Source organism: Vespa velutina, chromosome 8, assembly GCF_912470025.1.
Source record: "Vespa velutina chromosome 8, iVesVel2.1, whole genome shotgun sequence".
NCBI classification, from domain to species: domain Eukaryota; kingdom Metazoa; phylum Arthropoda; class Insecta; order Hymenoptera; family Vespidae; genus Vespa; species Vespa velutina.
Genome location: NC_062195.1, coordinates 4,099,636 through 4,126,086, shown reverse-complemented (window position 1 = coordinate 4,126,086; position 26,451 = coordinate 4,099,636). Strand labels below are relative to the sequence as shown.

General features: G+C 33.6%; 1 protein-coding gene across 5 annotated transcripts in view; it reads left to right on the top strand.

Annotated features, from left to right (window-relative positions):
* LOC124951239 (nephrin-like) overlaps positions 1-26,451 on the top strand; it is a 125,551-nt gene that overhangs the window by 14,516 nt on the left and 84,584 nt on the right. For 4 of the 5 annotated variants that reach the window (XM_047499308.1, XM_047499309.1, XM_047499311.1 and 1 more), the window contains one exon: positions 12,127-12,259. In XM_047499308.1, coding sequence (XP_047355264.1) covers positions 12,127-12,259 — 133 coding nt within the window. Of the gene's footprint in view, positions 1-12,126; positions 12,260-16,960; positions 17,224-26,451 lie in introns of those variants that run through there. The other variant, XM_047499310.1, reaches the window with a different exon arrangement.

Genomic DNA, 26,451 nt, shown 5'->3' with positions numbered 1-26,451 from the left:
TCTGTTATCTAGGCAAGAATTTTATCGATCCTCCTCGGAATGAATAATTTTCTAATGACTTCAACGAAACTCATCATATATCATTGATCCAAATCGACGAGCAAATATTCGGATTATCCGTGAAAATTTGCAAATCATCCTCGATTTCTACTTTTCATATTTATATGATAAATCCATACGATATATTATACTGTCCCGTATGATGTAACGCGCCCTGTCGCACTGTATTAACTTTACGTGAACCTTATAACGTTCAATGAAAATAAATCAAAAGCATAACTAATGTATAATTAATGGAATACTCATGGTAAATATTGAATAATTTATGTAATGAAAATGAAAGAAAAACGACAAGAATGTTTGATACAGCGTGGGATTTTTCGAGAAATGCCTCATCCGTTCGTCCTTTCACTGCACACGTGTAACGTTCGCTTGCAACTTCGAGCACACGTGTCGTCGACATATGGACACGTGTATCCTTTCTCGAGGTAAATTAGTTTGGACCATGAAGCGAAATCCCTTTAGCACTATTCTTTCATTATCATTAGTATTCTTGCAGTATCATTAGCCGAGCATATTTCTCCTCATTCTCTCTTTCTCTCTCTCTCCCTCTCTCTCGCCTTTGTAAATCCCTCTTTTTTTCGTCGTTATAAAAATATATAGGATCTAATCAAGATAGGTTTATCGATAAAATCTTGGAACAATTTACGTTTCACCATCTTTTACGATTATTATCCTTGACTTATTGCCTTCGAAATCCGTATACCGTAGAGGACTAGGTACTCTCGGTAATTGGTTCGTTGCAGCGTCTAATGAAATTACATTCATTTCCCGCGGGTGCGGATAGTTAAACGAGATTCCACCTGACCTCTCAGATTTTTGGTGATATATGCACTTCGATATAAACTCGTATAGATACAAGTATATCAAATTCAAGGCTCCATTATCGGTGAATAGATGGAAAGAGATTTCTAACATAGAATTACTTTAGATTCTTTGCACTTAACTATTGGGTTAACGATAACCTCGTTGTCGAAACGAGGCAAGTCCTCTTCGTAACAAGGAGCGAGTTTAGCTCCTTCAGGCTCCTCGAGACTCGTGGGACGAACTATCGAGTTAATGGTAATCTCGTTGACGAGTGGAACCTAACGATACCTATACTTTCCTTTGCTTTTTCCTCTTTTTTCTTAGAATCGCTACTTAACGATAGTAAAATTGCATCTTTTATCCTTTAATGACAGCCCTAAATAACTCTCTTGGGAACATAACCGCATAAAATCGTATTAAAAGAGATTATGAAAACTTCATTGACTTTTCGCGAATATTCAGTCAATCCGTTATGCATATATAATTAGGTTACTATGAAACATCGAAAAGTTCATATTATCGAGCAAGCTACTATACTTCAAAATATCGTAATCATCGTAAGATAAAAAGGAATAGCGTTAGTAGAGAAGTTACGACTCCAGGCATATCCGGAAAGGTTAAACGCTTTAATGCGACAAAGATGCCGCGGGCTTTTTATATTCGAGAGAAACAATGGAAGACGTAATGGAAAGGAGTTCCTCGGGCTACAATTTAGGGTCAGATGGCACGAACCTGCGATAAATGCATGGTCCTTTAAACGCTGATGGTAGGAGTAGAGATTCTCGAGACTTTTCGAGACTTCGTCCCGAATAGAAGGGTCTCCGCCGCGGAAAAAGGGGCGAAAAAGAAAGGAAATGAAATATAGCGGAAAAATTATCCCCTCGAGGAGTTCGCCGAACGAAGAAGGTTTAGATAAAAATTTCCAACGTTTGTCACGGTCGTTCCCTAATTAAAGGTCCTTGGATTAATGGAACCCGTTCCATTCCAGCGGTACTACCGACGATCGATTCGTTCGTTTAACCATTCCGCTCGTAGCTTTTAGCGAGTCCTCGGAGTAGAGTTCTCCCACTTTCGCGGAAGCCGCGTTAGGAACGTTTCCGCTTGCTTTCCTCGAGCACGAGAAGGAAAATATCGAACGTCCTTCATTGCCTTTCGTAGACCCTCCTATCGACCTCTCTATAACGGCGTCAGCTTCGCGAAAGTACCTACCGAGTTCATCGAAATACGTTTTCTCACGGGAGACGTCAAACTTTCTGTTCGAATGGGAAATCGATTGAACCCGCTCACAGTCTATAGGAAAATCTAACAGTTTCATAGATGCGATTATCACATGATTATCATGAAATCATTTTAATATTATCAGATTATTATGAAATTACATCGAGTTATATTGGTTAATTAAAACATTGACATACGATTTGATATGTCAATGTTTTTCGTCGAATTAATAAATTCTAACTATTTATGATTTGAAAAAATAGATAATTTCGTTTCGTAAGATACTTAGGATATAAATTCGATCATAAAACAATCGTTTTAACATTTCTAATAATAATTCTAATTTTTTTCACATCGTGAAAGAAAAAACGACAATTTGATACGACTTAAATTAAAATCATTGTTTAAAAGCTTTCGCAAAAAATAGTTTGAAACGTAGTGATACTCATAGGGTACTGTTTAATTGCCTCACCAACACAATTGTTCGTCTTACGTCTCATGTATTTCAGACTCATTTTCGTTGTAAGCAGCTTTCACCTTTGAACATTGCCTCTCGCTCCGACGATGGTACCGAGCGCACCGGCTTGTTTGAAACAACGATCAAGCACCTCTAACGAGTGTTTAAACTATGCTTGTTAACTGTCCTGGACGAGCAAGGGGTGTCGAAGTTGAATAAGAGAGGGTTGGAGGTTGTACCTGTAACCAACGACCTCACCCTTCGTCGCAATCTACGACGAACGATATATTCGTTTTTCTTAAGTAATAGATACTTTCGCTGCACCTATTTACTTTATACTTTATAATTTATACTCAGTAATCATTAACTTATATACTATTCTTTATTCATTACATTGCATCAACTTGTTTTCTCATTTCTCAATCTAGATGGACGAATTTTATTTCTTTTTTTCTTCTTCTAAATAAAATTATAAGGTTATCATCTAAAATATATATTCCTTGAGTATTATTACTCGATTATGAAAAAACCAAAAATTAATTTGTTCGTTTGGTATATGTGTAATATATATCAAACAAAGAGAAAACTTTCGCTAAGAGAAAATCCATTTATCATTTACAAACAATTCGTGACGTACATCGAAATAAAATCATTTGAAAATTTAATCGAATGATTATGTTGGTAGATACTAGTAGTATCGAGTTTGCAAAACTCATTCGTGCATTACATAAAAAAATGTATCGTTTGCCCAGAATTATCCTTGATCCGACGTTTATTATTGATTTTCCTTATTGTATTCCACGTTCGTTATAATCAGTATCTATACGAAAAGGTAACATATCATGTTACCTTTCGAACATTGAAATTAACTAATTTTATCCTTTTATGTTATATTTTGTCGAAGAACGACTGTCGTAGCATATCGAGCATTATAAAATCGTTCATATGAATAAAGAAATAGCGACGCTATGTAACTTACATATTTTGTCGAAAAAAATCAAAATATATATAAAAATTAATACATACATTCAAATTATAAAGTCTATTTTCTTTCGTGATTAAAATGAAACAATTGGATCTACTCTTGCAGTAATATTTCTTTCCGATAATTAAAAGCTCTACATCTCTTTCAATAGAATATTTCACTTTGATTGACTGTGACATTAAAATTAGAAGTATATTAAATTATTAAAGAAATTAATTCGATAATTAATCTAACCGCCGTATTACGATTAATTCATTAAAGACAAAAAATAATTCTTTACATATTTTCAATTATTCGTAATAAATCTTTTTTCTCCTTTCTGTCATTAATACTTTGAAATATTAAAAGAAAATGATTCGAGCTTTCCGAACTTTTATTTTTTTCTTCTGTTTCTATGAATACAACATTCGATTCTCAGTACGTATATAATCGTATTTTATATACATGAAATATCTACCTACGATGCATAGAGTTCCTATCAGGGAAAAAAAAAAGAAAAAAAAAAACAAATTTTAATTTATACTTATTTTAAGTAATCAATTTAACGAATTATCGAGTTTTGAAAATAAAATCAAAATCCCGGCGATTGAGAAAAGTTTCTAAAATCGATCTTATTTTAAATTACATAATAATCGCATCATGTTCAAACAGTAAGAAGATAATTGATTATATTACATAGGTATATATAAACGATATAGGTATTTATTATATAATTAGTTAATATAATTATATACAACTTTTTCTGAGAAAAATAAGCTTCAGCAACCTTTGCAAGCATTTATATCTCGGAACAGAGTAAAGTAAGGCTTGGTAAACAGATTTTCTAAAGGGAATGGAAGTTTTAATTAATCGAGAGCGCAAAAGACGAAGTGTGTAGAATATTTTTATTAATCTTTTTTGTTCTTCTTTTTCTCACCTCTTTCCTTTCTCATCGGATAGCTTTCTGGCATCTTCCACAAAGGCTTGCTTTGGCGTAACAGCGTCGCAGCCTGAACGAGACTCAAACGATAGTCCCGCAAAAGTTTCGACGTTTCGCTGTTCGTCTGTACAGGCGTTTCGCTACAGCGATTATTTCCAAGAAACTTTGGACTTTCACGATACGCATCCCGCTTCTCGTGGTTTCAAACAACGGCAATGGATTTGCATAAGAAGTACACGACAATAAGCTCAAATATATCCGAAAAATACACAAAACTTCGCTCATGAAAATGAGTTAACGATGCGCGAGATATTCGTCACACACACACACAAACACATTTAATTTATATTTCTCTATAAATCCAGTATTGAAATCATTCTACAGTTCTCAACAGAACGATAGCAATAATTAAATTAGCTCCTTTCCAATAATAGACCAAGAATTAAAATATTCTGAATAATATACATTCCATGCATCCTTAAATACGGGCAAAGTCCAATATAATTAATAACCCTCTTATGCATCAAAGTAAACTCTTAAGTAAAAGACTAAAATGATAACACAAACAATAAATTTACAAATATCGGTAACATTTGTTTAAGTTAAAATACGAAACAAAATATCAATTTTTTGTTTGTACTATTCTATTGCATTTTTTTTCAATAATTTCAATTATTCACTCTAACAATAAATCAAATGAATTACAAATTTTAACATTTTACTCCTTTTATTCTCTTACCTATATGTGTAGGTATTACACATTTTACATTATTTATTCTAATCACGACTTATATACTTTGATGGGTTCATTATAACTATGTTATCGAACAAACAAAGACGGTCGCACAAACAAGAACTTTAAAGTCTTGAGTTTCACTATTCGCTTTAATCAATTGATCGTAACTTTTCAAAGATTATACCTTTCATATTCATACTTTAATCGTTCCACTTTTCTCTAATTATATTTTCTCTGATTAATTTAAACAACGCTCAAATTGAAGGGAAAATAACCATATATTAAAATTTTCATAGAAAATATCGGCGATCCGTGAATTTTCCGTTTTGTCCTGTCTTTTTTCTTCATTATTATATCGATAACAATAGGATAAAATATCCTAAAAAAAGTCATAGTCATAGAACAACAGATGATACAGACGGGCGGAATAAAGATAGCTCAGAGAAAAAAATTGTAAAATACTTCAAAGCCGAATTTCTGAAACAATAACAGATTTTTCGAACATCGAAATGTTCGGACATCGAAATGTTAGTGATACGGCACTAGAAGAGGTGGTGAAGAGGAGGAGGAGAAGAGGAGGAGGAGGAGGAGGAGAGAGAGAGAGAGAGAGAGAGAGGCATAAAGCAGGGAGGCGGACACGCCGGCAACCGTTTGTCAACCGTGAGCCAAATCAGCTCGAGGCTAGCTAGGTATACTATGTAACTATATGTATGTAGAAGCGGTGACTATATTGGATGGATGGCGAGCTTGATAAGGGTTTGGCTGGTGCCGTCCTGCCGCGGTTATGTGACCTTCGTCCGATCCGACGACGACCTCCATCGGCTATCATGGATCTCAACTCGATAAACAGCGGGACTTTAGCCTCGTCAAGATGCATGAACCTTCCTCGATATCAAACCTAATCCATCCAAACGCATCGGAGGATCCTACGTCTAAGCGACTGCCTATCTATGTTCCTCTGTATTCGTACGCGAGAGGTACTCTCTAATCGAATTCAAACGGTAGTGATAGTTCACATCACATTCACCCAACTAATAATTTCTCTACGAAATCTCGACGCGATTTGGTATCAGTCGGCATGAATCGAAATCCTTGTTTCAACCTCCGGCACTAGGAGAACATACCAATCTATGTTCGTTCAGTTACGCTAGTTAGCTTTTCGAAATTTCATCCATTTTCGATAGGACAAACACCGTTTTGACTACGATGCAAGGCTACTAACATAAACGATGGAAGAATCTGATAGTAAATCGATTAATTGAGAAAGTGAAATTAGAATAGCTTAAACGTTAAAGAGACTTTTCCTTTTTAAATAAATTTTATCTAATAAACGTTCTTTTTACAAATCTGTTAATGATTGCCTGTCAATCGTCGACCTTTGGTAACATAACGTAATCCAATCAATTTACATAGAACACGATTAGCGTTATACCTATGTATTGCATACATCAATTGTAATTGCAAAATCAAAGTTTACTGCCCATAATCATTGCGATATAATCAAATTTCACTGACGCCCGTTAGCCAACCAAAACGATATATTAATCAACTAGAAGTCGTACCATTAAAATTATAACATTAACGTTGCAACCACATAGTTTCAAGATACTTATTACAAATCCGCCGCTTTAATAATCTATCCAGAAATAAACAATATTTTATCAAATTACAACTTCAAATCAATTTGTCTAATGGATAATTCGATAAAGCGGATACATCCCCCAAAATGAGCAATTATATTTGGATAAAAATATAATGCAAAGTAGAAAATGAAAAGAAACTTTTTTATAATAATATAAATGCATTGCCATTCATTATCATGGACAATTTCAATATCATGTTTAGATACGAATATATGAAATATTTCATTGATATGAGTAATCATTATTTTCCAACGATGTGGTTCTATTCATCTGACAATTAATACGAAACAATAACGAAAGTAATTTTTATAAATTCGAATATTTAATATCTTCATAAAAGATCATATTTATCGTATCTTTCATTCGTACCTCTCATTATTACACAATGTGCAAAAATCATGAATAAAACAAAAAATTATTATTATTTATTAGGATATTCAAAAATTCTCTCAGATGTTCTAAGTAAGAAAATATTTGCAATAATCGAAGACAATAAATAGGCAAATAGGCCAAAATAAGCAAATAGATACGATTTATCGGGCAAATGCTTTCCCACTTACACAGATAAATGATGTTCTATCATACACGAAAATAGAGTATCTATTCCAAGTTGCGATTATTGGAGATCAGATTTGAAATGAACAGATTACGCGAGGATGCGTACATTTGCAGAGAGAAGTAGAGATTGTAAAGTGGTACTACCTTTCCATTTGAACGTAGTCACAGTTGAATGCCGGATTAATATACGACGTACAATCGCAAACGATAGCGGAAGGTCGAACCTGAAAAGGAAGTCGAATGAAATACAGTTCGAATGGAATGGGTTAAAACACGAAAAAGAGTACCCTCTGCAAAGATCTTTTTTTCTTTTTTCCTTTTTCTTTTTTTTCCTTTCTATTTTTTTTCTTTTTTTTTTTTTTTTTTTTATGTGACGTTGAAGAATAAGTACGTATATTTTAATGTGAGATAAAAGTCCGACAGAAATAATCGATAAAAAAAGAAGATGGAAACTAGTACTGCGGCGAACATTGATGAACAGACAGACGTATGATAAAAATGAAACGAGAAGCATCATATAAAATCTAAACATACGTTCACGAAAGGTCAGTTTCTATTGAGGTCAGCTTCTATCATATGAGAGAACGGTAGTCATGGCCGTAAATGCATCCGTAAGCGTAGTCCTTAAGCGTGCCCGTGGTCGAGGCATTATTATTCCATTAAGAGTCCGTGGACGTCTCTTTTGTCATTTGCTGAAAATAATTGGAAACACTCGACGCGCTTCCCACGCAGATAAATGATCGAGGATCTGCTCTCGCAGTGAGCCAATTTATTACGAAACCAACAATAGCAAGTGCTTATAAATCCTTTAAAAAATATTTTTTGGTTAACTCATTTTGGACGATTCGTTATATCGACTCAATGATTTATTAGTTTCGCTTTCGGAAGAGAACAACAGAAAACAAAAATTACATTTCGTTTAGATTTGACTATTATATCGGAGACGTGAATATTTAATTTGCTAACTAATTTATACTAGTAATTACACACTCATGCGCATATATATATATATATATATATATATATATATATATATATACGCTTTAAAATACGTAGATACGCACGATGATGTATCTTGATATTATAACATTTGCAGAATCAAATTTTCATAGAACGATTCTAAATTAATTTATATGCTATCGGTTATATACATCTTTATCAATTTCGTCAATGTTGTTTATGTGCGTTATATGTATACAATGTTTATATTTCATTCATTAAAATCTCTGTGGAAAGAAATAATGTAAAAATTTCTATGATTATGAACTAAAAGCAATCGTAAGTTTTTTCCATTGAATTTTCTTGAATTTCGTTCGTCGAATCCTATTAACTGCTGCACTCTGATTTTTATCTCTCTCTCTCTCTCTCTCTCTCTCTCTCTCTCTCTCTCTCTCTCTCTCATGCGCTTTTCGTTTTCTTTTTCTACTGAATAAAAAGTCGTAATCTATGCCAACCATCTTAAGCGAAATCCGTATAACCCATTTTCCTTTTCAGTCCGGTCACCTTTTCGTTTCACCGACCAACCATAAAGAACGGCAAAGATATTTCAATAGTTTGCATTCTACTCCACCATTCTTGGGTTTAGTAAGAATGAGAGAAAAAGAGAAAGAAAGAAAGAAAGAAAGAGATAGGAGAAAGAGTAATTACGAAATAAGAAATATCTTCTGAGTGAGGGAAAGATTTCCAAAAGGACCGTCGCCACCGTAGAACCATGAGCGAATTCGTTTGGTTATGTCCGGGTCTAGCTCTGCTAATTATGCTCGTTGTTATGAAACGCGTCAGAGGCAGATTACGTCTCTAACAACTTGACAATGCTATCTGCAAATTAATTATAATTTTACGTGAAACCTAATAACGAACTGGTACAAAGGCTTTTTATTCGTCGAAGCATCAAATCAATTTTACACCACAAAATTGTGCTATGAGATTTCAAGAATGCCAGGAGATAGATAAAGAGAAGGAAGGAAGAATAAACGTCTGGCGATCTTTTTGATTCATTGTAGACTTCGTATTGTCCATCTTTTACTATTGTCTTTCCTTCTCTTAAACAATAACTGATCGGATATATTTTCTAATACAAGATGTTTTTCCTTTTCGAAGATATTACTAAGGTATTTCAGAAGTAACACAAGTTCGGACAATAAATTATAACGTGATTCTATCCTATATCCATAATAACGTTAACCAATGTCTTACGACTTCGTAAGTAATACCGTGATCTCTTTCAGTCCGGAAATAACATTTAGCCAACGTCGTCGATCGAACAAGATTGGATCCCATGGGAGTTAAAAGCGTGCGTCCAATCGAAACGACAAACGACTAGTTTGATGTTCTCCCTTCTCTATAAGATTAGATCGAAAATCGCATTTGTCGTTAACGAGAACAAATAACGATGCCCTGTACTCTCAAACAGAATTTCCTATGTAAGGCCACTCCTTTCAAATACTTCACCAACGTTGCTTACCTACCGGGTAATCGATATCAAGTCACGTACATTTATCACGGCTGTCGTTGCCCTGGCCTAGCCACCTTAAGAATAATTGGACTAACGAGAAAAGACTTGATGAGGCCAATAACGATGTCGTTTCGTCGCTGATCCAATTTCAAGCTTCAAGACCGCGAGGTTGTATTATAGTACGAATACGTCGAGTTAACTTTGATTCATTAATTCGATATCAATTCCTTTAACTCGAGAGAATGTATAGAAATAAACATAGCACACGGTAACGTGTGTGTGTATTTTTTGATCTTTAAATATCATCTTAAATGTACGTGGACCTATCTTTCTAAATTTTAGACTGGAAATTTCTTATAATTTCGGCATGATTATTCTTTGATTATGATTTCTATACGTGCTCATTTATTGTATTTTATATGTTGCGATAACTTTATAGTTAGGATGTATCACTTGAGAATTTCTAAAAGAAAGGGATAGAAAAAGTTTGGAGAGAAAGAAATCTAAAAAGAAAATGTGCGTGATCGTTGAAGAGTGGAGACAGGATCTTGAGCGTGATTAAATTACGATACTTCTATATAATGGTATAGTAATAATAATCATAATAATATAATGTATTAATATAATAATAACTATAATTTTAACTATTGTTAGTAATGGTAGTAATAGTAGTAATAGTATGTTGGGAGACATACATATAAAATAGACTTTAACAAACTCTTTTAGATATTTTTGTTTCACATAGAAGTTTACATGTATGTTTGTATATATATATATATATATATTCTGGTATTAAAACGTCTAGATAAATTAACTTAAAATTCGTACCGAAAATCAGATTACATAGAATAAAAATTCAGATTTTCGGTTTGGACACATGGCATTTAAAAAATGGAAAAATTCCTAAAAATATCTATTTGTAAAATAATTTAAGCTAGTAATATAAATTTATATTATAGAAATATGTGTTAAAATTTTCTGTATAATACATAATGATAATCTTTGACGTAACAGAATTGCGTATTAAATAACAGAAATAAAATTACCAATAAATATTACAAACACAATTTAGTACTTAATAAAATTGAAAAAATCAAGTAATTCTTTCTAAAGGAAAAAGTTTAAACATAGCAATAGCAATTAAAATGAAAAACAAAGCTTCCTGTCCGGTCGAATTGATATAAAAGAAATTGAGAGGCAGCAAGCCGACTACATCAGCCGTATCTAATGTGATAAAACTTTCACGAAGAGGCGAGAACAGCTTTTAGCATACGGGTTGGATATATAAACATTTTGAAGTTAAAATACGGTATACTGTGTGTGGCAGTCGTTTCTAATAAAAGCAAAATGAGTGAAACTATCGGATTGATAAATGAACATGTGAATTTCGAAATAACTATATTACTATAATAAAATATTATTATAATAAACCTACCTATTTCTAAATCAAAACAGTACATATTTTTAAATCAAATCAATATTATATAAAATTAGTAAAATGACATAATGCTAATGTATGATAATCATAATATTGATATAATCAAAGGATATTCCTTGGGTTATAATTCTTCATGGAATCCGAAATCTTCTCCGGAAGATTTTTCATTTAAAAAAAAAAAAAAAAAGAAAAAAAAAGAAAAACAAGAAAACAAAAAAAGAAAATTATATTGACTGCGTCAGAACGATTCGGTCGTACGCGAAAGGCGAATGCGGTAAGATTATTCATGAGCCGTTGGAAAAGCGAATACGAGACCGAGTTACCCGATAAAAATCTGCATTATTGCCGGAAGTGCTCGTCGACGAACTCATGACCGTGCGACCGAATGGTAAGTGTCGCGAACCGTGCTTAAGGATCCACTTCGCTTCGAACGTCGACCCATTTGCTTTATACAGGAACTTGGCTTTATTGCACGTTCGCATTTCTTTTGCGCCCTCGTGGCCGATACTCGACGAATAGAGTATTTCGAAAAGATCTTATCCTATTTTCGTAAGCGCTATCTCTCTTATGATTTCTCACATGATAATCAACGATAATTATTAAATTCGAGCATATATTCTCAAATAAGAAACGTAATGTTATCACATAAGAATTTCGTTGAAAAAGTTAAAAAGTACTTCGTTCGTTTTCTTTGTAATTATAGAATTTTCTTTTAATGATTAAGAGAAGACGTAAGCCGTTCAAAAATATTCTCTTGTAATAGAAAATCTCTGAAGAAATTCTATTCTTTAGGAACGAATTTTTTGCTAGTCCTGAAAGACGCTCACAGTTTTCATCGATCGTGTTTCAGTACCCATGGAGTCGATACAAGGGGTGGCCGGTCAAAGAGCGATTTTACCTTGTAACCTACAACCACGGGAACCAAACGACGCCGTCACCATGGTCTTATGGTTCAAGAAAGATAGCGGCGATCCGCTATACAGGTAAGAGTATATACGATTCATAAACCTTACTCTTCTTTTTTTTAATTTCCCAAAAACATTTGTACGATTTTAAAGACTTATATTTAACAATGAACTTTTTAAGAATTGACTAAACCAAAGAAATCTAAATGTCTTCGGAAAAAAAAATATCCACTTTAAAGTAAAATAAAAATGAATAAAATTTAAGTGTATTATCCTGATATAATTATTGTCCTCCTCTTCTTGGTATCGTACCGAGATTCGTACAAAAGGAGATAAATAATGTCCTCTATTGTGGTTTGCAAGGCTACGTAATATCTAGATTTTGTAAATAAATAGTCTTTTCTCTGGCGGAAAGGAACGATAAAAGAGGGAAAGGAAGAACGAAAGAGAAAACCAGCAAGCTAAAATCTCGGAGGTTACAATGGGAGTAAATTATTTCCTCTTACTCGTTTGGCGATGGAGGGACGACAGAGAAAATTCATTTTTATCGTATTTACTATCGGACGAAGTAAAATCATAATCATCGATCAGCACATAAATATTGTATATAAAACATCCGCGTTACCAAACGTAATTATTTTTCTTGTAAGAAAAAAAAAAAAGATTATTCTTATTCGTTATCTTATAGTATAAGTTCACAATCGTTTGTACACCCATCAATATAATGGATTCGCTCGCTGCTATTGAGAAAGAAAAAAAGAGAGAGAGAGAGAGAGAGAGAGAGAGAGAGGCGATCATACGGGAAACCAGGGATTTCGCTAAACCGCAAATCGTCTTATGCTCTATCCTTTACACGTTAGTTTTGTCGACGGACGATTCGAGCCTCGTAAATATCTTCTTTATTGGTAGAGCCATAAAAGCAGGATCAGAACCGAACCGAACCGAAAGTACTACCGTTTTCCGTGGTAAAGCACGTAGAAAAATGTTTCGTTCCCCCTTTTACTCGGGAAACATCTTCCTATTTGAACATTACGAACTTTTATTTGTCTGGCAATAGTAGCAATACGTTTTGATGTTGCTCGTATCTTCGAAAGTATCGCTAAGTTTCCAAAAACATAACTATTTTTATTTGCCTGATGTAATCTTATTAACAATGATTTTAGAAAAAGATAGCGGACGATGGAGTTGCTTCTGTAACAATCAAAATATTATATAAGAAAACTGTTTCGCTGATTTTACTGTAATATCAATTTTTAATCATCGAGCCAAAAATAATTCATAGCGGAAGTGTTCGTAAATGATTAGAATCATAGACTTCTTTTATTTAGATAACGTGATAAGGTAGCGTCGGGTGATACTTTAGTACATTTCTAGTATCAACGAGTGTTACTTATAATTAGGAAGAATATTATTTTAATGGAAAAAATTGAAGACAGAGAGATTCTGCAGATGTTAAAGTTGTAATCGCCGTAGGGCGTAATGCGTATTCTTGTAAGGTAGCTTTCAGAATTTATCTCAAAATTTCTTCTATCTCAACGGAACTCATTCTTCAATCGTAATTCGCTGAATGATATAAGGCGAAGGTACTAACGAGACGAGCCCTTGTAAACGTTTTATTCTTGTCGAGCAGCAGATTTTTATAGTTAACGAGGACAGATAACGGCTCTTTGAAATAGCTCTCACATGCATTTTCGTTATAGCGTAGACTCGCATAGCGTTATTGGGTTTCATACCACGTTGCACTTTACACCAAGATACAACTAGGAAAATATCATAGAGCTATGTTAAAAAATTTTTCATTATAATGCAACTGTAATTAACAACACGCAGACAATAGTCTCTTGAAGGAGACAAATTTTATATAAAATTTTCACTATTTTTCATAAAATCATTCTTCTTTTATTCATTATAAATACCAACATATTATATCACCCGTATTTTCGATCTTATCATTTTAATATCGATGATACTCTCCCTTAGAATATTCGATAATCGAATATGATCGTGATAAAACGATATCGAACGATTTGAATTTATAGTCATGTATCCCCCTTATTATCGGACATTCGATCGAATTCAAGTACAAATTCGGATATTCAGTGACCGATAATATCATAGACACGAGTATACCCATGCATATCCCGTCATCTTTCACAAGTAGATGATAGTAATATGCTCTTCGAGCTACGTACCTGTCGATCAATTTCCGTGAATATTTTCCCTATCCCAACATAGGTGATGCATGCATATTTATATTTATCTATAGTTATATACGATTTATAGATATAAATGACTACAAGCATCTCCATTCATAATTTAAATAGGACATTTATGAGAAGGTTACCCTCTATGGGATTGGATAACTTACAAGAGAAAATTTCTAACCTGAAAATTCAACAAATTATGAAACTTCGTAGATATGTAGAGAATTTCCTTCCGTAGTACAATGCTATTCTTTATTGCTGCCCGTTTTTAGTCTAAGGGAGTGAGAAATGCCCCTACAGTTTCGACCTTTTTCCATTCTTTTTTTTCTCCGAAGACGTTACAGATATTGAAAAATTTTATTAAGAAAAATTCTCCTTTTCAAATATGCGTAATTAAACGTTTTGTTAAAAAAAAAAAAGATATAATTTCTTTTTAATAATTACAGAAAGCTATAAATAAAAATGTTAACAATTTTTTTTTTTGAACTTCTGAAATTTTTTATACAAATAAAAAATGTTTTGTTTTTTAAAATAATATTCGAATCCTATCCTTGTTTAACTAAAGGCTCAATTATTTTCGTGAATCATATTTATACAAATACATAAACATTTATGATATATTCCGCATGAGGATAGAATGAGAATAAAAACAACGAACGTTATCACAAATACTAAAACTTGTTATTTACTTTGTCCTCGTACACTCTACTCGCAATATTGATGAATTTTTTTTTTTTCTTTTTTTTTTCTTTTTTTTTCTTTTTTTTTCTTTTTTTTTCTTTTTTTTTTTATATACCGAACCAAAACTTTATTCGATGTTTATTTGATAAATCTATCACTAAAATCACTTCATATAAAAATATTGTATACTTGCAAAATGCATTTATTAAAAATATTGTATTTCTAATTTGAAATATTTATATCATTTTTGATGTATCAAATTTAATTTAAGTTATTTCCATGTTTACGATATAAGATAGATATTATTTAAATAATATCTATCTTATATTTAAATAATATATAATTCTAATACACGTCATTATAATATATTATTCAATGCACGTTTCAATAAAGTACATAGTAGTTTTGCTTTCTCTAGTTAGAACATTCAATATAGTCATTATATGGCTTTCATTTGAGAATCAGATCATAAGATACACTTATTTCCATTATCACTGTTGTTTTCATCCGTATTATAATTGCTTTTTTATTTACTATATGTATGTATAAGTAGATGTATATAAGTATAAAAGACACGTTATGATCCATTGACGATAGAATACGATTGAAGTAACGATAAAGATATTCCCTCAAAAGAGTTTTCACAATGACTATTGTAACGTTTCCAAAGAATTGCAACAAGCGATTGCAACAAGCTCGACGGAGGAAAGAAAAGATCACAGTAACGATACATCGAAACTCAAAAGTCTTGTTGTTAGTTCTGTAGATGAGAAAGGGATGTACGTGCGTATCTATCATTGCGGTCATGATAGCGATTTCTTATAACTTAACATATCGGATAACGAGGAAGCCCCAATTCGTTGCTCCGGTTAGGATCCAATGAGCATCGTCAACACGGATGCAAACGTGTCCTCGGGCACATCCTTAAATCTTTAAACGTGCACGACGTGATATTGCGCTCGGTACATTATTAAGCCGTGTTCTCTCCTATCCTGCTCTCTCATCGAACTTTCAACCCTCATTTGATGAAAGTAGCTTGTTGACGCGACTCGTTTGAAAGACCTCTTTTTACAAAAATTATTTCTATCCTATTGTTCTATTTTTCTCAGTCCTTTAAATTCTTTTTACGATTAACTAAAATGAAATAAACGTGTAAGACGCCAGTTATTAAGTTATGAAAAATTTCAGGTTTTTGAGTAATTTAATGACGAGAGTATCGCACGCGAATTGCGAGAACTCACGTTCGGATTACGACCTAACCAAAGCCCATTTTTTTGTAAATTTATAATTTAAAAAATGAGACATATATAATCGTATTATTATGCTATTGTAAACGGTATAAATTAATTAATATCAATGAACGCTTGTCAATTGCATCGATAATGTACGTTTCACATAACAAATCTATATTGTTAATTTTTTCATTGGAATATTCATCCTTTGATATATCAAATGCAAAATTTAAATCATGGTTTAGTTATATTACAAATATATGAATAAATTTGCAATTTTCTATGAAAATCACGTATCTGCAAACGTATGTGAAATAAAATCCACATATATCGTAAAAATATGTATATTATTACATACGTAATGTCAAACCACATATCAAATTACAAAAATAATAAAAGCATTATAAATATGTAATTTATTAATAGTGAAAAAGAGTGCTGCGTGTGGTATCGATTAAAATAAAAGAAGAAAGATAGAAAAGATATAAAGATATAAAGGTACCTTTCTCACCAATTTCTCGAACAGCAAGGCCAACAATTGACAAGAAGCGCTGATCGCGCTAACGGTTAACCACTGATGGTACTAATGCTGACGCTGACACGTCGTCGTTAGGTGTTAACGGTGCAAAGCCTCGCGACATTCAGTTAAACGCTACCTCCGCGGAAACGTTCTCTCGTCGATCGAGCGGACAATTGTACTCGCGTTCGCGCTTCCATTGTGGTAGCCTTACGTGTACCGATTAGGGGTGCATGCTTGCCCGTTCATACTTGGATACTCTCTCTTGCGGGAGAAAGCACGAGGATAGTGTTCATGTGTGCGTTACACACCGGCTCGAATTATCGTACTATTGTCCGCATCGTCGCACGATATAACGGCGGATTTCTACGATATGCTTCGTTCTATGAACGAATCGGCAAGCCATTGGTATTATCAGTTATTGTCAGCTATTGTTGCGCGTCGTTCGTTCCACGATTAAACTGCTGTCCTTTCTGATTTACGCACTGCGATGTCCAAAAATATGCAATTTACTTGCAATTCAATGAACAGTGATCGATACGCCGTCCATACGCGTAATGTATGAAATAATAGCTCTTTACTCTGATATGCTCGGTGAGCCATACTTTTAATGGTATTATATTGCCTGCGCTAGTGCTCCCATCATTAAGAGCTATTTAACTAATGAAAACGCATCGGGCAAATATTATAATTTATCTTTAAATGTTATCAAATGATAGAAACTCAGACTATCGATAAAATTATAAGTAGATTCAAGTATACGTATCGTATGTAGGATTATATTCTAAACTCAAGTCTCGTCCTGTCATGGCCATCATCACTGTTTCTAATTAGTCTCAACTATCGAAGGACGAACAACGATCGATTTGTGAACATTGTTCTCGTTTCATGTTAGCCGCTTTCAATACGTACAATGCTCTAATTTCACGACGGTTTATAGGTACGTATCATTTTGAGATATGATCGATCCCGTCACTTATGGTCGACAATACCATCGGTTTACTCGTATAACGTCATCGAGCGCATTTTAGTACATAATTAAAGCACTTCTCCAAATGGACATCACGATTTCTATGCCTTACAGTGATACGCAAATGTTCGATGATCAATCGCTACGAAGTAAATTATTTACGTCCAATATAGTTTGTTATGAGGTGCATTTATTTGGACCAACGTGAATCTATTTTATCCTAATATATTATAACATTTTATACACAGCTAGGAAATAAATTGCAAAGCTTTCGAAAAATGTTCAGATATATCTATCTTTGTATAATTTTATCGAAAATACAACGCCAAACAACTTTCTACTATCGTACAATATCTCGGTCGATGATTCACATTACGCACTCAGGCCGACGGTATAAATAGCTTGCACGGATTCAAATGCATTCATTTTACAGGCAGTAATTTTACCGTCGGCATTTCGTTCGCTTAAAGCACACGAGCAGCAAGGAAAAAACTGTAGAATGCATTGGCAAAGCTTACGCTTGCGCATTGCTATACAAAGTTAAAATATGCTCATACGCGCTATTCCGTTCTATACTGTATCTCGTATACACCGCAGAAAAGCATCTACCAACTTTTTTACGACAAAGATAAAAGATGATCCGTTGTTTTTCTTCTTTCTAGCGGATTTTCGACCTTCCTTTTCGACATTCGCAACTTGAGTAATTCAACTTCGTCAGTGTCGTTAAACTTTTATTATTTTTCACTTTTTACAATTTTGTAAAATATTCCTTATTAATGAATTTAATAATATCAGGAGACGTGGAGACTTTCTATTCGATCGTGTTCCATCGTATAATTTTTAAAAAGTGAGAGCAATATATCTCACAAACTTCCGATACTTTTCAAACACGCTCATTTCACCGATACTACGAGTAAATAATGATAGAACTCGATGTGGTTCGATGCAGACCAAGATCATTTGTAACATTCGAACGGCAAGCTGTCCTTCGATTATATCCATTTTTCTTAAGATCGTCTAAAACCATTAAGTACTTCTATGGTATTGTGTAACTATAAAATATATCGATAAAGAATTACAAGTATCGATTTCTTCCAAGTCATCGTCTACTTTCGTCTCTGGTCGGCAACTTCGTTCGATATCTCGAATATACATACTTGTCTAACTTACGTCGAAAGGAACGAACCGATGTTTCCTCTGGCGCAAAATGAGTGCTGTACAAACCTTTCTTGTTTCTCTTATCGTACACGTTAACCTCGTCTTTCGATATTCGTATTTTCATTCATGATAATTTTATATTGACTTCAATATTTGAACGTTGTTATAAATACTCTATTTATTCTTTCATTATTAAATGCATGGATGAAAATTAATATAAGAATAATATTAAACGCCAGATAGAATTTAAATATCTAACTAGTATTTTAAAAATTTAATAAAGGCAGCACATTAAAATATTGTGCCTGTCATTTGAAATAAATACTGAAAATTAAAACTTTTAAATAGTCCATGCTTAAAGTATTGAATGGTCGGAAGATATTTCGAAAGTAAATTACGTCTGAACTTTTTCCGCATAGATACTATAAAAATTATACCGAGAACTAGCTAGAGTATTTTACGGTTAAATATATAACGTTTGGTTAAACTATTAATATTTTTTCAGGCGCCAGAAATGTTCGTGCTTATCGTGTTAAAACAGCAGCGCAACAGCTTTATCTCCGTTCAAACTTGTTTCCGGGTCATTTTTAACCCGCTACATTCTCCGATAGGTTATACGCGATATATACCATTCATGTCGCACGTTTAAATGTCCTATATTGCGGATAAAAACGAAATACTTCAGATACTTTGTAAAAATCGAAAGTATCCTTCGACAGGAATACTTTTATTAATGTCGAACGATATTTGAACGAGAATTTCATTTGGAAAAGGAACTAATCGAAGAAATTAAATTTTCCATTACTTGAACTCAAAAAGTGCTAGAGAAACAGAATTTTCGCCTATCCTGTATAACAATAATAAGGGAATAGAGAGAGAGAGAGAGAGAGAGAGAGAGAGAGAGAGAGAGAGAGAAAAGAAAGAAGAAAAAGAACGTCGTCATTGCTGTTGCCGCGGACTTCAGAAGCTTTTATCTGCTTATGCTTTATTTCGAGGTGTGAAACGGTCCATATTGGAACGAAAAACGCACGCGAACCATGTGTAAACTGTAAACACACCGGAGAAGACTTCCAAACGACGAATATAAAAATGTTGTTCCCTCCGTGGAGCGAGTCCCTTTTGTTTCTGTCATCCATTTATGCATGGCGACTGCTGCTGCTTAATCCTCGCGCCTCTTCTGTTCATCCCTCCGACCCCACCAACTCGACTCGTGGCTCTTTCCTCTCTCTCTCTCTCTTCCTCTCTCTCTCTCTCTCTCTCTCTCTCTCTCTCTTTCTCTCTCTCATTCTCTTTATTCTTCATTACTCTCTTCTCGCTTGCAACTCCACTATTACCACATCACAGACTTATTCCAAGCTGGTTTAATTATTCGCACGCATTCCAATCCAAGAGTCGTAAAACCATGCAAGAAAGAGATGATAAAAGAAAAGCAACCCCTTTCCTTCATCTCTACTATTGCATCGTGATCTTTGAAAGAATTGACAAACACGTAAAAATTAGTTATGAGTATGGGATAAACAAAAACACGAATAAAAGAATTTTCGTCCCACTTATTTTATTGGCCAACTTGAGAACGATAGCTGGAATGGATTTAGGTATATTGAAATTCGATGATATTAAAAAGTCCCTGAAAAGGTCTGGAAAATATCGAAGGAACCATTTTCTCAGCAAAAAGATCGATAGCGGACGATGTCGAGATTTGGCTTGGAGCGAAGAGTGAAATAAGGAATCGAAGGAAGAAGAAAAAGAGTAATGGACGGCATCGGAGTTATTGCTTTCGTAAGAGAACGATCTAGCAAGAGAATACGTGGATGTGCGATATTGAATGACTTACGAAGAGATATAACGGCGTAATTTGTTATAACTATTGTTATCATTATCCATGTCAAATGTTTTTCTAAATGATTAATAAAAAGTCAATCGATCCGTAAATAAAAGCTTTCTCAATGAAATCTAATATTACGAAATAATTCGAATCGAATATGCATTAGGAATCCTTTCGTGAACCCTTCAAACTGACGAAATTTTCATATCTCGTATTAATCTTGTTCAACGTTTGCGACGCTAAATCGTTGTAAATGTCAGTAATGGCCACATAATCGGATATTATATTCAACCATTGAATCGATATCCTTCTCTCATTATGCCACGGCAGGATTCTCATTTCGAAGAATAATGGAAGAAAATGGTGGATTTCACAATGATATTTGAATAAAAGAAAGATGAACGAATAGTTGGTTTTGTGATTCGAACGGGCTTTGACGAAATCAAAGAAAAACTTCGATCGAGAATTTGTCGCTACGTTCAATTCCAATGGAAAAAAACAAAAAAACAAAAACAAAAACGAAATACCTCTGATCTGAGGTATTAAAGTTATTTTTGTTTGGACACGTAAATGAAAAAAAAGCTGGACAAACGATACAAAATACAAAATATTATTTTATTTTATTAAGATCTTTGATATTACTTTATGTGTAAAAGGGTTTTTAATTTTACAAGGAAAAAAATTAATCTCATAGCAAATCTTACAGCATAGAACCTTTTACAAATCTATCTTGCGATTAAAAACCATTTTGTCATTGTCACTCGCGACAGCACACGACTCATAATAGATAAAAGTTATAGCTTAAGAATTTCGTTCGTTCGTAAAACGGTTATAGAAGTGAATGAGGATGAAAAAAAGTAAAAAAGATATCATCCACTCGATATCCTATCTCATTCATTGTATACTTTTCAACGTATTGTTAAGTTAAATCTTAAACATGAATCATATATAAGAATAACTCATTTTTTTGATCGTCAATGCTTTTATACGTTCGTTCGGTATATTATTTATGACATTTTAAAATATGTATACTGCGTAACGAGTAGCCGACTGACATTGCTAGACGCTAATTGCAGTCGCTTCTCCTTCTCCTCTCACTCGACGTCGACGCCTCCACGTTATTAGAATTTCTACGAACCCCGTTTATTACTACGTCAGAAGGATATAATCTCTACGGACTAGGTTTTTCGCCTCTGGAGTTTTCGTAATTAAATATCATTTTGTCATTGTCACTCTTGCCGGCCTCCGGGCGAGCACCCGTGTCGTAGAGCGAACGAAAGTTAGAGCTAGCAAATTATATTTCCTCCTCGATGGAGAGTGTGTGTAAGGGAGAGAGAAAGAAAGAAAGAGTGAGAGAGAGAGAGAGAGAGAGAGAGAGAGAGATAAAGGAAAAAGAAGAGAGAGAAAGATAGAGTGAAAGGAAGAGCGAGAACGAAGAAGAAAAGGGCTAAAGAGAAAAAGGAAGGAGCACAGAGAAGGAAAAAAGAAAAAGAAAGAAATACAGTGCCGCAGTGGCGACGCCGTCTGCAATTACAATGCTTTAATTTTATGCGCGAAGTTAAGCTCCTTTTAAGAGTCCCGGGAGTGGTTAAATCCTCCAACCCCCTCCATGAAACATTCGTTCTACTGACACTACCGTATTCATGGGACTACCTTCTTTTAGCTCGTAGAAGACAGGGCCGCTTTCGGAAGGCGCCAGCAATTATTTTAATTTGTTTAGAGGCCATCTGCCTTCTTTGCTTTCACCTCCTATGCCTTTCTCTCTCTCTCTCTCTCTCTCTCTCTCTTCTGTCTACTTTTTCCTTCCTTATTTCGCTTTTCCTTTTCCTTCCTCGTCTTTTTCTTCTTTCTCGCGCCTTAAAACGAATGTTCGTCTCCGAATCCTTAACGGACGACGTCTTTATTCTTTTAAAAGCTTCTCACGACGTTTGCTGTTCGAAAAATTCATCAATGTTACCGTCTAACAACCTAAGCATTATACAAACCCCAATGTTATACAATATTATTAATATGTAATTTTACTGGAAACCCATAGAACCGCAACCATGTAAATTTCCGCTATCGACCTCAAAATATATTGCACATCCTCTTCTAATTTCCTCTTTGACAACAACATTAACTATGCAGTTTTGATGCTTCCATCAACCAATCCTACGTACAAGTCACTACAGTTAACTCTCTGAATTAGGCCAATGAGCGATAGCCTTGGTATGCTTTCATATCCTTCAATATAACTACGCATATAGTTAAACTTACAAGCATCGAAAATGCAAATACGATATCATCGTAATACAATATTTATCAAAAATGTTTTATTTTAGATTCCTATAGAGAGAAACTATTGTAACGAGACAATAAGAATAAAGGAATGAAGGTTTATTATTTAGAAAATCCGAATGTGCTAAACTTAGAAAGCATATGACATGAAATTTAATAAAAATAGAAAAATGATTATAAAACACTTAGAATAAATGGCATTACAAAAATATGAAATATAAAACTTTCAATTTTTCCAAGAATCCAAGAAGACAAAAATGATTAGTCTATATTATCAACGGTAAAACGAAACTGATTAATACTTCTCAAATATATTGAAAAATTTTGCAAACCGATCGAAAGATGTCTAACAACGTTATTAATTTTTCAAAGCTTCTTCTGACTTAAGAACAAATCAAATTTGCTTATAATTCGCGACACAAACAAGGATTATGCAATACTCTAAAACATCTCAAGATGTGCTTTTCAAAACTATAGATTAAACAATGAAAAATATTCTCCGCACGATTACATCGGCCCATTTTAACTTGTAAAGAAAGTTCATTAATTTAAATTAAATTTGTCTCATACAGGTCTCGTTAAATCTTCTCAACAACACGGTACTTTGGTTAGAATTGAGCATTAATTGATTCTTCCATAAGTTCTTCCATATTATATTTCATGGTCCTTTGAACCGAATTAAATTCTAACGCGATCAATATACAATTTTAATAAGTTATTATAATAAACAATGAATTAGAGAGGATAATTTGACTATCCGAAACATTAACACGTGAACAGTTAATCACCTGAAATCAAATACAAAAGAGGATACAAAATATATTGAAAGATAACGAAGGAACAAACGACCGACCACAGCTTACAAATAGATATATCGATTCAGCATTATATGCACTAAAATTGAACAAAGAGAAAACAATGAGGATTTGAACTTAAGCTTAAATTAAATTATCATATTTCTTTTATTTGTATCATTCATTAGTCATATAATTTCGCTATAACTAAATTCGTGGTGGAACTTAATCGTTTGAGTATTATGCAGTTCTATCGCGCTATTCACATTTCATGTCTGAAAATGCCAGTGCATCGGGCCGTATTGCACAATTAACAATATGGTAAGATCTACAAACATAGATAGAAATAAGTGATATCGTGCCGTTTGTTAGCAAAGATACAAAATGTATATACATATAAGTCTCCGTCAAATAGTAAAGTTCTCTGATTAATTTTATAATAATGATTTCATTATAGTACAGATCTTCATGATTATTTAAATAAAATTAAATGGCTTCGCAACCGAACTATGATTCTTGATATAACAAATTACGCGAATTACTATAATAAATTATAGATACAGTAGTTATACAGAAATATAAGATTAAACTTGAATTCACAATAAACTCAAACGTTTACATTTTCTTAAGCGTAAAGATATTTTATAGATCTCAATGCTTTAGCCAGTTAAATATCACGATGCAGTAAACAGTCTTGCAAAAACTAAATTAGGATAAATAGTCTTCGAAATAGTACAAGAAACTGACAAATAGGAGACGATCATTTTCAATCTCACAGACTTGTTCTCATCTCTAATGAGCAGCTTGCCAAATTTTGAGAGATCGAGCGCATGACACATACGTGACCATTATCCGAAAAAGCGACGATCTGCAAAAGACATTTTCGTGAACACGTCACGTATGAATAGCATGAAAGATATATGGTCAAGCTTCCGTTCAATGACAAGAAGGAGACACCTAACAGACTCTTATCAGCTAGCGCAAAAAGGATTCAGAAAATATAAAAAATGATTTTAACTCCAGAGCAGAGCAATATTCTATTATTTGTGAAATAGTACGCAACATTGGGACATATGAAAGCGATAATGGACTAAACGACACACTAGAGATGTTTCTTATTACTCTCTGGGGTAAGTAAGATGCAGTAAGAAATATAATAGAACCAACCAAACAATAAAGGGACTATCTCGACTATTAAGGTGAAAGTAGTCATGGATAGCACACTCGAAAAGCGCATCGGATTCATTGAATAATACGCTTATCGTCGGAACGATAATCCATAACGACATATATTTTGTTAATTTAAAAATTCCTGTATTTTCAATAACGCGAAACAAAAAATCTTAGATTTTTCTTAAGATTGAAAAAGAGGAAAATTGATAGCTCATGTTATAAGCGAAAATGATAGATCTCAATATATTTCTTCTCATATACCAAATATCATCACAGATCCATATCAGAAACATATTAATTAAATTATAAGGTTTCTAATTTAGAGAAAGATTTTTTAATTTAAGAAACATCGTTTCGAAATCTTTTCCGTAAGATTACACCGCGATCCGTATTTTGATGTAAAGTTGTTGTTCTATTCTAATAAAATAGTTTTTGCTTAAACTTAATTTTTCAACAATTTTATTAATTGGATTTTCTTTGACGACGTGATACTTTAATAGAATTAGAGCATCAATAGATTCTTCTACAAGGCTTCCAATGTCAATGGAACAGAAAGAAAAAGAATCATCTATTTTTCTAGTAACTTGATCTATTAAGTTACCGTCTTCATTTTTATAATAAACAATGACACTTAACGAATTTGAACACTGAATTTGGAAACTGAAGGATGGACATCAATAACATATTCGAAGACAAGGATGGACGCGTATTAAATCACGACGATAAATTTGCATATTGAAGCTGTCTTAAGTTACTGTTTCACCGTCTTCCTTTAAAATCGATCCAATCTATCTTACGGTCTCGGATAAAGCTAATAGAAGGAGATGAGGAGACGACCGTCGAAACTCGAAGAGATGTCTGCGGTGTACGTCGTTTTTGGGGATCGAGCGCTTATCACGAAACTTCCTCGAACTTTGTCGCTCGATTAGACTCTCCAACTCGTTTCGATCCTGTTTGAGCTGGTAATCGAAGAGGACCGAGTGAGGTAGCCAAAGACGACGGAGGGTTTGTTCTATTAAAGCTAATTATGGAGCAACAAAGAGGACGGAAGGCAATGACTACGACGACTACTATCACTATAATGACGATCTGTCTCTTGAAATTGAGTAATTCTTGAAAAGGATATTGCGATATTACTTTCCTTCTATAGCACGTATATCAATATGTATACACGTTTAGTCGTTACAATCAAATATCTCTATTCTTTATATCGTCATGACGATTAACGCACTTGTCCGAGGATAACGATTATTTCGTTACTATCAACAACTACAGCAAAAGAAACTTTATCGCGACGATGTCAAACGTAGTATGAAAATGGACAATTAGGCGATTTGTATTCGTATTCCGCAGGAAATGACAGCTCGTATAACTAGCATTAAAAAGCAACGATACGTAAAATAAAAGTAGAGTGATATTTACCGTCTGGCAGTTACGAG